The following is a 15,876-nucleotide window of genomic DNA, read 5'->3' as shown; positions in this document are numbered from 1 at the left end:
CATTGGTGTGTATTAAATTTGGAGCATGTGAACACATGATCTCTCCGAAAAACTAGGTATTTTATGTATATATTTTTTAAAATTGGTATACTATTACTTGATGGAACACATACTACAAAAAGGCTAAATGGTGCACTTAGTTGAAGGTTGAGTTATTTATCAAGAGGACTAGAGATCAATTTCCACTAAACACACTTTTTTCCTTCTTTTTTGTGGTGAACCTGCTTCCAAAAATTCTAGATTCGTCTAGTATTAACAGATGAGAGTCGATGCATGCGCATGCATGACTTTTCCTGTTTTTCGAAATAAGAGCTCAACTTATCTGAACTGTCCCTTCTTTTTTCTTTTTTCGGATCTACCATTGGCATAAAGTAGTTATAACATATTTTGGCTCAAACAAAGAATAATTGAACATCGATCGTCTGATAAGTTATTTTCACAAATTGTTCGTCAAAGTGAACAAGATATAGATTTGCGCGCGTCAAGTTTGAGACATCTCGCCGCTGCCATTATTCCATAAAAATCCATGTCCTTACTGTATTCATAATAATAAGAGAAAAGGGTCAAATATGCCCCTCTACTTTGTTTTATTAGCCAATTTTATCCTCCGTTATTGATAGTGAACAAAAATACCTCTGTCATCTACAAAATTTACACCTATCTTTTCTTAATTGGATGAAAATCCCAAATTCCACAAAATTACCCTATTTTAATTAAAATTACCCGACCAGTTTCTTTTAAACCGATCCGCGACCCTGAGACTTCCATCTCCTCTCCCTCACTGTTGCTTGTTCCACTGTCGGCTAGCTCGTGACACCGCCGAGCTCCGGCCACCATCACATCAAAACGGAAGCATTTCTCAAATATGTAGTACTAGTTCAATATCAATTACTTACTAACAACCATAACAATCCCAATTCCCTACCAAATCTACTTTGAAATTCTAACAACCTCCATTTCTCTTATATATAGTACTAGTTCAATATAAATTACATCATTTGACATTCCCAATTTTAGTAACTAATACATATAATTCACAAACTCCAAATTGTATACTGAAAAGGGGTGTTGTAAAAGCAGCAATAGCTGATTTTGTTATGACATTTATTGTGTTATTTTGTACTTCAACAAATGGGGTTTTCACTTACTTAATTTCCTCTACTTTTGGAATTGCATCGCTGTTTATTACTACTGTGCTTGTTGTCATGCTGTTTTTAGTGTTTGGGATTATTGGTGATGCATTGGGTGGGACCGCCTTTAATCCTGCCGGTACGGCGGCGTTTTGATGTGATGGTGGCCGGGGCTCCGGTGTCACGAGCTTGCCTGCAGTGGAGCAAGCAACAGTGAGGGAGAGGAGATGGAAGTCTCGGGGTCGCGGTCGGGGTAGAAGAGACGGGTCGGGTAATGTTGTGGGATTTCGGGTTTTTCATCCAATTAAGGATATAGGTGTAAACATTATAGAAGGCATGGGTATTTTTATTACTATCATTAACGGAGGAAAAAGTTGCCTAATAAAACAAAGTAGAGGGGTATATTTGACCCTTTTTCCTAATAATAATAATAAGTTTTTTTTTATCAATCTCTTCCATCTTCATTGAAGACCAGAAGCCTTATATTATACTCCCTCTGTTCACTTTTATTTGTCCACAATGGACATCGCACGCTCCTTAAGAAACAGTAAATGAAGTGCAGATTTTACTATAATACCCATATTAATGATGTATAATTTCAATGACTTGGAAAATCATTTGAAAAATGAGTAGTTAATGTTAAGGGTAAAACGGAAAAAATAAAATTGTCTTTCTCTTGATATGTTAAAGTGGACAAGTAAAAGTGAAAATTTATTTTTAGTATAGTGGATAAATAAAAATAAACGGAGGGAGTATATACAGCAATAAAGTACACAACCAAACAGGAAAAATCATTTTGTACCTACTGAGGGGGACATTCTCCACCTTTAAGAGATAGTAGGATTTCATTTAGGCTTACAAAAATTTGGCAAAATGATGAGAAGTTATAGAATCCTCTCCTATACACAAGAAAGAGGGAAAGGATCCTGTCCAGTATTTAATGGTCCAGTAAATCTCAATGGTGTCATGGATAAAAGACACCTGGTAGCTTAGAGTTTAAATGGCTTAGATGCATTTGATTTTTTTATAAAAACAACATTTCAGTTCTTTCACAAAATAAATATGAGCAGACTGAGGACTGCATAGTTGGTACGTTATTTTACTCATTTATTTCAATGACAAAAGATAAATAAATATAACATATGATTGGAACAATCTTGAAATCAGAAAAGTGGAGTATGTATTTTTTTTCTTCTAATAGTTATGTTACCGATTTTTTTTTTTTTTCTTTCTAACATGTGAACCAAAAAACTAGAATTTCTATATTACTAATACATTTTTGGTTGTTTAGTCTTTTTAGGTTCACTCAAAATAAATGCACAGATTCTTTTTCAGAAGCAGCGTTAATGTATAAATCTGTTAGTTTATTTTTCTTTAAAAAAAAAAAAAAAAAAGCATTGTGAAAAATTCAAATGCATCCGAACCATTAAAACTATAAGCAACCAGGTGGCATTTATCCATGGCACTATTGATATTTACTGGACCATTAGGTACTGGACTGAATCCTTTCCCCAAGAAAGAACCTCCACAAGGACATCAAAACTATACATCATATACAACTTCTGTCCAAAGAAAAGGAATTCTTATGAGATTTGTTCTTAAAGGAGGGAAGTTGCATTCTGTCCATATCCATCTTACCCCTGACTCTTTTAGGAAGCATCTGGAAACTATTCATATAGGTAGCATCAGTACACTCCAAATCATGATTAGCTAGAGTATCAGCTACTTATTAGCTTTCTAAAGCAATGTTGGATTGACCAATTCTCAAAACCAATGAGACACGAATTTCTTTTATGGCATCACATATGTGCCAAGAAGATTGACACGTCTTTAGAATCCATTCTGTTAACAGCTTGTAGTCACTCTCAATCTCCAATTTCTTGATCCCATTTTCACAGCACCATTCAATACCAATTTTGAGGGCCAAGGTCCCTGCCATATTGTTAGTGGATAGACCTGTCAAGTGGGCTGGGCCGGGCCATGTAAATCCGGCTCACATGGGGCCGGTTCCAGACCGGGCCGGGCCATAGGTTTAATGAGTCAGGTTGGGGCTAGGTTTGAGGAGGGAAAAGGGTGTCTGACTCAGCTCCCTACCAAGGTAAGAGTACATAGTGGGCCGGGTTGGGTTTTAGATAATGGGCCGGGTTGGGTTTAGTTAAGGGATCGGGCCGGGTTTTAATTATTTTTTTAAAAAAATCTAATGTTAAAATTTATCAAGTTTGATACTTTAAAACTAGTTGTTGCCAACTTTATTTTAACCATCAAGTTCATTAAATTATTCTTTGGCCCTATTTTCAATCTATAAATACCATTTATTCTTTTCCATATCATATCGCAATTCCCTACTCTCCTCTATCCCTAAATTTCCTACTCATCTAAATCTCTCTCTCTCTCTCTCTCTTTCAACTTCCAATTTCAAATTTCAAAATTTAAATTTAATGGATAATGACAATCCTCCTCCTCTAGCTCAAGGAGTGCATCAGTGTGGAGGTATTATGATAAATTAGAAGAAGATACGATTCGATGTAGAATTTGTCTACGAACTATGAACCATACATCCGGACCGGGATATGGACCGGTCGATACTTTGGTCTGTCACTTGGGTAAGAAACGCCCAAATGCATATGCAACTCTTCGTTAGAATTTGAATTTTGAGCTTTCAAGGTTCAAGTTTCAAGACTCAACGTTCAAGTTTCAAGTTTTCAAATTTCAAGTTTGTATGTTTTCATTTTGCAATGTTAGTTTGTTTGTTTTGATTTGATTTTGCAATGCAAGTCGTTCAAGTTTGTATGTTTGGAATTTGCAGTGGTATCAATTTAAGTTTGAAATTTTATTTTAAATTATCGGTGTAGTCTTGCATCGCACTCTCACCTTTTTATAATATTTGACACTTATATTTAAATGAATTAATTTTTTTTTAAAAAGAAGAAGTCGTTTTTGGGGTTTGTCCATTTGCCCAACGGCTATTCTTGCTTAAATAGCTGTTGGGAATCTTCATTCCAACAATATATACAAGATATACATGAATATACAAGCAACATATACAAGATATACACAAATATACAAACAACATATACAAGACATACACAAAGTCATAAATATCCAAACAAGATATACAACTTGTTTTTGGAGTTTTTGATAATATCTCAATAAAAAATATACATAGTGTTTTTTCAACTGAAAAATATTTTCCAATCAAAAGATAGTGTTTTTTCAACTGAAAAATATTTTCCAATCAAAAGGTCACAAAAGGTTAAATGAATATACATAGTATTTCTAAAAAATAATATTATACCAGGCATATATAACATTATACCATTATAATCTATGTTAAATTATACTATGTATAAAGTACATCAGTGTGGCTCTAAAAATGAATTATACTATGTATATATAATATTATACCTCAATATAATATAATATAAGTAAATTATACCATGTATATTGTAATACATTAGTAAATAGAATACCTCTAAAAAATTGTCAGGTATATATAATGATTAATTGAATACTATTAAGTTTTAGTTGCATAGTAATTAAGAGAATAAAGGGAGTTTAACAATTAAAGTTGGAATCATCTCCCTATAAAATAGCTAATTCTAGTGACTTATTTAATTAACTTCCAAAATTTTATAACTATCCCTAAAAATAAGCAAGAAAATGGAAAGCATGGATCTAATATAGGATTGATTCTCATATACTAGAATCTGTTATGGAAGTAAATATTTGATATGCATTAATTAACGTTGTCATATATATGTAATCATTTTTCAAAAACTGCCTATTTATGTTTTTTTTTAAAAAAAAAAAAAATTTAATTCGAAGTGGGTTGGGCCGGGCTAGGCCCCGGTGGGCCAGAACCCCAACTGTTGGTGGGCTTGGCTACATGGCGTGTCAAATACCCCCCCTAATTTTTTCCAGCCCCCCCACCACCTCTTACCTGGGTTCGAGCCGAGCCATTTATGGGCAGGGTTAGGTGGGCTGGGCCGGGGCTGACCCAGCCCAATTGACAAGCTTATAATAGTAGAGATACCAAAAGGAATAGCATAGGCACTGACTAAGGTCCCAGCTTCATTTTTGATAACACCACTACCCTACTTAGTTCAGGATTGCCTTTAGAGCATTCATTTGTATTAAGTTTCATGAATCCTGGAGGTGAATATATAGTTCCATTTAACAGAAATAGTAGTAACATTTCTCACCCTAATTGGTGTACTCATAGTCAAATTTAAAATTTTAAAATATTACTAATAAGGATAATTTCATAATATAAACACTTAATTAATATTTTCTTATGAGGAGTGCAAAATACAAACTAGACAAGTAAAAGGGAACAGAACTAGTACTTGTCATTCTAAGAATTACTTTGTCAGCGGAGAATTGATATATTGAAAGGAGAGCAATTATAACCGCCACCCCTCCCCCCCCCCCCCCCCCCCCCCCCCAGTCTCTCAAGAGGAAGGTGATTAATTACATGATGTACATAATTACTAGATGATTTTTCAATTTATTTTTTTTCAAATATAATTTTCTTATTTATGTTCTATCTTTTTCATTTCAAATATTTGAGGAAATCCTATTAAAATTAGTTTCGTGTTTTACTAAAAAAAATAATAATCTATTTACTATATTTATTATACATAAATTAAGCAGAGATGGCACATGTCAGCACGAGATCAGTGATGGGACAGTTGGAAATGCATGTGTACGCAAAAATTGCTTGAATTTGACCATGAATACAGGGCCAAGATTTTGCCTACGAATGTGGAATATATGGAAGGTTGAGACTTCTGGAGGGAAAACTTATGGTTCACCGAGAGATTAAGGCTTCGTGATTTATGGAAGACTTATGATCACCAAGGGATATTAAGGCTTCGTGATTTGCGAAAGACTTATGGATCTCAACACAGGAGACAACTTCTTGATATGAGGAAGACTTATAGATCACCATCCGAGATGAAGACGTCTTGAAATGCGGAAACTTATGGATCTTCTTGATATGCGGATGTCTTTCGGAATATATGGATGCCTTCTCTTCAATTCTAAATCCCCCCGGAGAGTTATGTAACCCCTCTATTTATAGTGTTAGAGGATAGACAATTCAAGTGTAGATGAACTTTCTTGTCTGATTTTGATTGGCTCATGTGAGTCATCAACTTTATGTGATAAGATTGCATTTGATTGGCCAAGACACGTCATTTTGGACACTTGGCAGCTTTTGGTTAGTCCTTATTTTTGACTGAAAATTGCCACATCATTTGAACATGTGACATCATCTTGTTGATCTTGAATATTTTGGGATGCCATGCACTTGACACGTGGCATGAGTTTGGGCCTCAAGATAAAAGAACTTGAATTTAATAAAATTGACTTATTTAATTGTGTAGTCCATTAATTGTTCAATCCAAATAAAAATGGATCTAATCCTAATCTTTTATAAATTTAATCCAATAAAATTAATGTGTTTACAAATGCAGTGATATCTATAAGAAGTGTACATGCTGACATTCATATGAAAAGGAGAGAGGGAGAATTTAATCATCCCTAAGAAAAGTGAAGTTAATTCTCATTCCAAATATATATAGTTGAAGTCAAGATTGAACAGAGAGTTACATTTTTGTCAACTAACAATTCTCACAGATGAGATGTTTTTATTCCCATATCTTTTTTCCTTCATTCACCATTTCAACAAAGAAATTCACTGCAAATCCAAAAAAAAATTGTTCTTTGAGCATACTGTCATGATAGCAGTCCAAGTTACCACATCATTACTTATAATTTTACCAAAAAGAGCCAATGAAGAGCTAGAATTCTTGGTTCTTGAGTAGATAATGAGGAGAGTGGCAACGGTGGGCAAATGAGCAAGAGATGTTCTTTGCTAAATTTGTAAAATAATTTATTTTAAACGTTCCATTTTACCCTTAATCTGATCTTTAACCTTTCTTGCAAATATTCTGAAAGATAATTAAAGATCGAAAGTTTTAAAAGTTTTATAATTATACAAATGTTATGACATAAGTTGAAATGAAAAGAGTACTTATAAAAAGTTTCGTCATTTTGGTCTGAGCAAAAATATGTCGAACTACTCCAGGCAAATGGTAGATACGAACATGGAAAAAAAGGAATCAAAACTTCTTATTCATGAACAACAAGCTAGATCAAAACCTAGGTTACAAATTACACAGACATTGTAAATTAAAGCTCTTATTTTGGTGGAAATCGCATCCTTCTCACATGCAAATGCTTAAGCATCGATCTTGAAAGGCTCCAATGCTGCTGTTGGGAATAAAATAGCCCCGCAAAAATAATATTCACGGTATTAGTGATAAACCAAAGACTATTTTGCATGGTTAAATTAGCAAGAAAATAAAATGTACAATAATGGATGTACGTGCTCGTTTTACGTGGAAACCCTTCGATAAGTGAAAAACCACTTGTTAGCCAAGAGGATTACCTGATATCACATAAACAAAAGGAATTTTAAACAAGTAAAAACGAGTATAAATCCTTGTAAGTTTGTTACACCCACAAAAGAAAAACACTCTTTTGATTTTTCCCACCTTCACTACAATATCATCACACCTATTTTTAAGATTAGATAGATTTTCTGAAATCATGGAATACCTCACTTTGCTCTCACTCGATGTATTGAATACGAGATTTTCTTGGTCTACAATTTCCAAATGAAGCTTAGAACTCTATTTATAAGCTTAAAACTACAAAAAATGAAATAGGTGGAAGAGAAATTAAGAAATTGTAGAATGCGTTTAAACCGTGAAGAATTACGCGTATTTACTATTCAACTCCACACCAATCACATGTCTGAGGGACCTACTCCACAGCTGCGTGGTAGACTGATTTCTTGCTGAGGTAATGTGGCACAAACTCAGCACTCCATTTGAAGGATTTGAACAGTGGGGGCTTGTCCGGACCAAAGAGTGATTTTGCAGGTCCAACGACATCTTCAGGACAAATAAAAGTACCAATGGATGTACGTGCTCGAGTTGTGTTTGTCACCACTCGATGTGCCGCACTTGTTAGCTTCCCATTGCTAATTACCTGTATTATTACAACCATAATCAAATCAAGAAAGTTTTAAACAAGTCTAAAATTATCTTAATTCCTTGTTAGTTTGTTTTAAAAAGAATGTATCATTCTATATTTAGTAAGTTTTAATTTCAATAATGACATACACCTTTAGTTTAAGATTAGATAGGTATTTTGAAATGTGCATGCTATACACACGTTTAGTAAGAATACAAGATTTAAAAGTCAGTCCTACAATTTTAAACTCGTGCCAACTCAAATTAACTAAAACACAAAAAATGAAATGGATGGAAGAGAAATTAAGAAACTGTACCATCAGTGGTAAACCAGAATTGACAACAAATGCATGAGGTAGAGGCTCCACACCAATCCATTTCTCATCGTTCAATATTTGAAGGCCATATACTTCTTGTTGGATAATGGTTATTAGGTTAACATCGCAATGTCCACCAATTCCCAAAGTTAAAGTTGGATTTGGGCATGCTGGATAGTGATTGACAAGCATTCTCTGTCCAAGTTCTTTGTCAAAGTACCCTGTCTCCAAGCCTAGTCCTTCACTTACCAGACCCAAGATGATCTTGCTTAGCTTTCTCAGTTCATCAGAATATGTACCAATAACCTCCCTGAAAGTTCATTATCATATTTTACTTTGACATGCAAATACAAGGTAAGAAAACAAATTGAAGAATGTCCTCAAACTTTTCTCGTGTCACTCTTGTATAGTTGTAAATTATAAAATTGATGATCGCCAATTCAGCTACGTATTTAAGACATAATACTGCCTATAAATATTACATAAGGGTGAAATGAAAAGACAAAAAGGAAAAAGTTATTCCCTCTTAGTAATTTTCGCTTTTTCGAGATTCAGACTATGAGCCCATTTGGATTGGCTTATAAGTTCTTTGAAAACAACTTATAAGCTGTTTTAAGCTTTTTTGAGTGTTTAGCTGGCCAGCTTATAAGTCATTTTGTGCTTAAAATAAGCCCAAAAAAAAAAAAATGGGGCCCGTTTGGCTTAGCTTATCTAAAGCAGCTTATAAGCTGCTTTTTTTAAGCCTATCCAAACAGGCTCTATATAAATCTCAACTAACATTTTTAAACTGTATTTTTCATCATATGACATGAGAAGTATTTCAACTTATAGTATTTTTCGTATAATTTTTCAATATCTAAATTTTACTTTTAATACTGAGTTGATCTAATCCAATTCAGTTTCAAAGATTAGTGAAATTGACTCTCTGGAAGTAAAGAGTACCACATAAAATGGGACGGGAAGGAGTAGGTACCTATATCTTGGAGGATTATCAGGCCAATTTAGTTTGTCTTCACCATCATGATTGCAGCTGTGTTCCAAGACATCCCTCCAGTACCGATGATCCTCTGAATCATAATGCTTTGCACTACTACTATACAGTGTTGCTGCACCTCTTGCTGTATTATTTGCTGCTTCCTTTGCATAATGCGCTTTCTCTTCCACTGGCAAACTGAAGAAGTCTTTGTACACTTCCATTGCCTCATCCATTAGATCTTCTGCTACTCCGTGATTGATTACCTGTTTTAATCGTGTTCATTTTTAATTCTCATGTTATAAATAAATGTCTTGTTTTTAATTTTGTTCATAATGTCATTAATTATGAGAGAATGCTATAAAAGTTAATTTTTGCATTCCATTGTTAATGAGAGGAAAGAAAAGGTGTACTCCCTCAGTCCAGCAGTATGCGAAGATGTTACTATTTGATGGTCAAACAATTGTTTCCTTGATTATAATTATCTCATTAGCTATGTTGATTTCTTGTAATTTTATGTGGTTTTCAAATATGTAAATTTAATTTTTTAAGAATTGAAGAATTTATAGTCAAAATTAAGCGTGTGACGACCCTCTTAGTTCCTACTCCTTCACATAAATTATGACAGAATTGGAGTATATACTATAGACCTGAAAAAACCCATATTCTTCACAAGCTTTCAGAAGCTGTTGAACAACAACATATCGTTCTTCACCCTTAGCTTTTCCCAAATCAACGATTGGAATATCCTTAGCAATTGGAACTGGATCAACTGGTCTTTCATGCAGTGGTATGCAATAACTTGGAGGAACTGCGTCTAGTTTGTTTGACCAGCTTGAGATGAGGTCCGCCATACTTTTTTATCTAATCAAAACAAAAGGGAAAATTGAATAAACAAAGATAAAAAGAGTTGGTACATACAGGCAACCACTAATGAATACTAGTAAAACCTAGGAATGTACCTGGAGAACAAACTTCAGAGCATTATGAATACTTTTTAAATTTGCTTGTTTTCTTGGAGGAGATGTGAAGGACCATTTATAGGGAAGAAAATTGCATAACACGTCCTCCAAGTATTTGGAAGTTATCCTAAAATTCCAAAATTTCACTACTAAAAAATCTCTATTTTTCTACTGAATTTCCCACTGAAAAATGTTCAGCCGCTTTTTCTCACTGAATGTCGTTGGAAAAATCTAAATAGTATGAGTAGTATTTTCATACGAAAAAAAATTAGGAAGTTTCCCACATTTTAAATGGGAACTTGTTTCACACCATGCGTTTTTCCAGTGAGCTAGTTCGGTGGAAATAAGGTGAAAAAATCATGTTTTGTGGCAAAAATTTTCCACTAAATATCGGTAGAAAAACCTCTATTTCTAGTAGTGTCTATGGTCACATTTTCAAAATCTCAAGAACTAGTCCAAAGTAAATACGCTCGTCCCTTTTGCTTGTTGAGTATATATTAAATATAATTTTTCCCTTTTCTGCTTGTCCACTACTCCACTTTCACAAATTAGAAACTAATTTCTTTTTAATTTTATCATGATCATTAAGTAATACTCCTTAGTCCAAAATAAATACGCTCGTAAGAAACCAATAATTTTGTTTGTTAAATTATATATATAATAAAAATAAATTACTTTTACCTTTTGATTAGAGCATGTAAATCTTTTGACATTGAGAATCCGCAATACCAAGTTACAATGTGATTTTTCCAATCATCCACTTTATTCTAACAAATTGAAAAAAACTAGTCAATTTGTGTCTTGGTTTCCTAAGGTGAAACTTATTATAGGACAAAACAATTTAGCTAAGGTTACTTTATTATCTAAGGGTAAAATTGGAAAAAACTAGTCAATTTGTGTCTTGATTTCCTAAGGTGAAATTTATTATGGGACAAAATAATTTAGCTAAGGTTACTTTATTATCTAAAGGTAAAATTGGAAAAAACTAGTCAATTTGTGTGTTGATTTCCTGAAACTTATTATGGGACAAAATAATTTAATTAAATCCATTTTTGACAAAGAAATATCAAAAGCTAGTTCAAAAGTGTGGCCCAAACTTATAAAAAGTCTAAAGAACCCATCCATTTTCGATGTGGAACTCCATCACCCCCACTACCCGAAAACTGGAGCGTAAAACAATCTGTTATGGGGTGCCAACATACGGAGTCTGGCTACCAGTTGTTAATTTTAGATTTTCAAAGAATAGTAAATATGAGTAATTTAGTATAATAATCATTTAATTAATGTTTCTTTAACAGAGTGCAAAATAAATAATGGACAAGTAAGAAAATAACGAATGGTGTAAATGATTTATCTATCCTTCAAGGGTCGTTTGCTTTCCGGACAAAGTAATCCCGCGATTATAGTCTTGAGATTATAATTTTGGGACTAATTTACCTCTCAGGTCGGATAAAATAACATCAAGTTTAAGGTATAAATTTATCTTGAAATTAATTGTACCTTGAACTAAATAAAATAAAATTTAATCTCAAACTTTAGTTATGAGATATTCCACTTTTTCTCATAAATCAAACGACCCCTAACAAATTAATAACGAAACTCTTTCCCTTGAAACAAACTGGTCCCAGAAATTACTCCAGCTGTCTCGACAGTTATTGACTCATTGTACTCCACCAGATTTCAATGTGCATCTTTTCACATTGAAATAGCTACAGTATTTTTTTAATTTCCACTAAGATGATCTTGAATATGTGAGAAATGTCATTTCGCACGAAAGAAAATGTCATGTTGCAATGGTTTCAACAACTTTTACTTTCGCCAACATCTTATATGACATGTTTAAGACTACAAGATTCTAAAGGCATTTTGGTATATTATACATATACTTAATTAGTTTAAGATCACAAATTTCAAAAGTATCCTCAATTTCTTAAACTTATACTGACTCAAAATAAGACACACCTTAATTGAAACCTGGGGAGTATATATTTAGAAATTTCCTAAATACCCATAAATGTTTTGACTAAAATTCTAAGTTTTATTATAGATATTAACTTGAAATTGTTGTAGGAATCAGAAATTTGAAAATCCACTTGTGCCTAAAATAGGTTAAGATCAACACTATTCAACTACCATAACATGTTTAAGGTCCGGGAAAAAGGATGGGACATTACACTGAAGACTAGGTGTGTACATGGATCGGGTTAGTTCGGATTTTTCAAACACCAAATCAAACCAATTGCGTCGGGTTTTTAAATTTATACACCAAACCAAACCAATAAAATTCAGGTTTTTCAACCTCAAGTTTTCTCGGGTTATTCGATTTTCTCGGGTTTTTCGGGTTTTTTTTTTGGGAAGAGTCTTGATACAAAACATATAACTTTTACTTCAAATATTTCTTTAGTCCTAGTAAGATACAACTATATAATTAAGGTGTTTCATAAGAAAATAACACAAAAGTGAGAAGAGTGGTGACATTGTATTAAAATATTCAACAAAAGATAATAAAATCGGTTAAAATAAATATTGCTAATTAATAAGCCATAAAGAAAATATTCATAATCTAAAAATACTAAGTCATGCTAAAATAAGTACGGCTAATAAGTATTAATTACATGACAAGAAAAAAAAATTTAAGCTATGTATTTTCACTCTCTAAACCAATTATGCAAAACTAAAGAATATATATATCCAACATTATTGTCATTCCTAGTGGTAAATTGAATTTCTTTTGTTAGTATTAGTGTTGAGTTGGTTTTGGTTTGGACTTTATATGAGTTACTAATATCCATAGGATATAAAACTTATTGACATTCAAAATTCTAAGTTCAAACTTGAATAATATGATAATAGATAAAAAACTACGAAAAAATTTAAGAAATATTTATAAATTACATTACAAATAAATATTTTTATGTATAAAATATTTTAAAAATTGAATACATGTAATGTCGGGTTGGTTTCGTTCGGTTTGACTTTTTTTTAGCTAAAACCAAACCAAACCAAACCAATTATGGTCGGGTTTTTTTTTCAACACCAAACCAAGTCAAACCAAACCACTAGTTGGGTTTTTTTCTCGGTTTATCGGTTTGGTGCGGTTTGTCGGTTTATTTTGTACACCCCTACTGAAGACGTTGAATAGTTTTTCAATTCTTGGAAAATTTTATAAATTTCTTATTGGTGCTTATCGTCTTCAACCCCGCGCTACTAGTTTTCCCTCCGGTTCATAAAAACTACTCCCTCCGTCTCAATTTATATGATGTAATTTGACTCGGCATGGAGTCAAAGAAATAAAGGAAGATTTCTTATAATCTTGTGGTCTAAAAAAAGTCAGAGATATTTGTGTGTTTATAAATCATCTTGTTAAGCGTAAAAAGTAAAATTTAAAGTTATTTTTTTTTCCAAAAAAGGAAATGTGTTATTCTTTCTAGGATACCGACTAAAAAAAGAAAAAGTAAAATTTAAAGTTATTTTTTTTTGTCATATAAATTGACTAAAAAAGAGGAGTAGTAAGTATCTACTTAATCATTTTTTTTTGTTCAAAATAAGTGTTCGCTTATAAAATCAAGAATACATGATAAGTGTTCACTTACAAATAAGCCAAAATTGATACTCACATTTTTTTAATTTCAACCACAATTCCAAAGTAAATAAAAGGCTTAATATATTAATAACCCCTCAAATTTGTAAGCAAATTTCATTTAAATACTCGAATTACAGCTTATTCTAAATGAGCACATGAATACATGATAAAGTGTCCTTTAAGACACTTTCTGTTCAAATTTTGAAATTTTTTTGCGCTTCTTTTCAAATGTCAATTACGTAGATAAGTAAACTAATTAAAATATACTACTTCATTTAATTATATGAATTAGTCTCAATAAGCTGTAAAATCATGTTCCGATTGAGGATGATGTGTATAATTAGAGGAGATGTGTCACGACCCAACCGGAGGGCCATGACAGGCACCCAGAGTTAACCCACCCGGGCACCTCTCATCATACTTTCACAAATATAACTAGGTGAGCCACAAGGCTAACTTGCAATTCATGTGCATCAATAATGCAAATCTTATCGGGCAAGAGCACTTTTATATCAACATCATCAACTACGCCCATATACATATACACAAGCCGATGAGGCTAACAAAATGATATACAAAATATGAGCCGACAAGGCTAAGAGATATCTAGCTATACACAACTGTCTACGAGCCTCTAGAAAGAGTATGTAACATCATAAAGACGGGACAGGGCCCCGCCATGCCCATATATGTACACAAAAGAATAGTACCAACAAATGCAGCTCCGAATCAAATGAAGCTCCTCTAAGCAGTCTCTGGATAAGCAGCCTAAGGATTAAGTCTGTCTCCCTGTCCACTTGCGGGCATGACGCAGCGTCCACAAACAAAGGACGTCAGTACGAACAATGTACCGGGTATGTAAGGCATAAGCAATAACACAATACAAGCATAAAGGGTAACATGAGATAGAAGAGCCATGAGACAGGAAAGTCATTTATACCTCTTGAGATATTCATCATATTTACTTATCCTTTTTCTAATGGAAACCTTCCATACATATGCATACATATATAGTAGTATCATACCCGACCATAGAGGTTCGGTGTCACACATACTCAGCCATAACAGGGCTCGGTGTTGTACTACCCAACTGCAGTGGTGTGTGCGCAATGAATATCATACCCGGGCACATCAGCTCGGTGTTACAAAATAGTCATACATATACATATACCCATAGAAATACATAATTGTCATCAACATCATCATCATCACTAAATCTTTCGTTAGAGGGTCAACTATCGTAGAATGAGGCCAACAGTATCATAAGAGTATCAAGACTTGTGAGCTTTAGCACTTCTAGAAATGGAGTCATCATGGAAGACATTATGGATTTCACATACGGGTATACAACAATGGAATCATGCCTTAAGAAAGAAGGGTTAGCCTTACATACCTTTGTGTCTTCTTAATTACTTAACGTTCACCTCCAAAGCCCGAGAAATCTACATTTAAGAGGGTTCATACCAAGGTTAGGCTTTAAAGACACCCTTAAGTTCAAACGAGTATAATTCGTAAGCTAACGAAAATTGGGCAGCATTTCCCCTATTTCATCTACTTCTACCAAATTCCAAAACAACTCCCAATCAACAATGATATTATCAACAATACCACAATCAAGAGGTTTCATTCAAGTTAAGCATCATCCAATCCCCAAAACTCCTTTTCATGATCATTCATAACAATGGCTACAACACAACACCATATATGTTTACATACAATACTTCCTCAACATCATCTATAACATCCACAACAAGATTATACTCCTAACCTGCCAAGAATTACAATTCAAGTTAACCTATAGCTCACAATATCCTTAAATTCATACTTGAACTCCATTTTCACTTTTCTTCCTTCAATCACATGGTATA

General features: G+C 33.3%; 1 protein-coding gene across 3 annotated transcripts; it reads right to left on the bottom strand.

Annotated features, from left to right (window-relative positions):
• Positions 1–7,241: 7,241 nt before the first annotated feature.
• Positions 7,242–10,478, bottom strand: LOC132036401 (hyoscyamine 6-dioxygenase-like). Of its 3 annotated transcripts, none has more exons than XM_059426735.1 (6): positions 10,426–10,478; positions 10,114–10,327; positions 9,464–9,729; positions 8,491–8,800; positions 7,977–8,189; positions 7,242–7,407 (listed from the first exon to the last, which is right to left on the bottom strand). In XM_059426735.1, exons 2-6 carry the CDS (start codon positions 10,315–10,317, stop codon positions 7,375–7,377), a joined length of 1,026 nt encoding a protein of 341 aa, XP_059282718.1. In that variant the 5' UTR covers positions 10,318–10,327; positions 10,426–10,478; the 3' UTR covers positions 7,242–7,374. The 3 variants fall into 3 exon arrangements, with proteins under 3 accessions (XP_059282718.1, XP_059282719.1, XP_059282720.1); XM_059426736.1 differs by having other exon boundaries at positions 10,414–10,464; XM_059426737.1 differs by lacking the exon at positions 7,242–7,407 and having other exon boundaries at positions 7,962–8,189.
• Positions 10,479–15,876: the final 5,398 nt, after the last annotated feature.

This window comes from Lycium ferocissimum, chromosome 11, assembly GCF_029784015.1.
Source record: "Lycium ferocissimum isolate CSIRO_LF1 chromosome 11, AGI_CSIRO_Lferr_CH_V1, whole genome shotgun sequence".
Taxonomy (NCBI): Eukaryota; Viridiplantae; Streptophyta; class Magnoliopsida; order Solanales; family Solanaceae; genus Lycium; species Lycium ferocissimum.
Note: the sequence above shows the minus strand (reverse complement) of the source record. Positions and strands in the feature narration are given on the sequence as shown.

Bases quoted from the DNA above. Each gene is read 5' to 3' on its own strand.
- LOC132036401 (XM_059426735.1), bottom strand. From the start codon at position 10,317: ATGGCGGACCTCATCTCAAGCTGGTCAAACAAACTAGACGCAGTTCCT. The intron at 8,801-9,463 runs GTACCTACTCCT...ATGAACTTTCAG, and splicing joins GATAATCCTCCAAGATATAG to GGAGGTTATTGGTACATATT. The intron at 8,190-8,490 runs GTACAGTTTCTT...GTAATAATACAG, and splicing joins ATTCTGGTTTACCACTGATG to GTAATTAGCAATGGGAAGCT.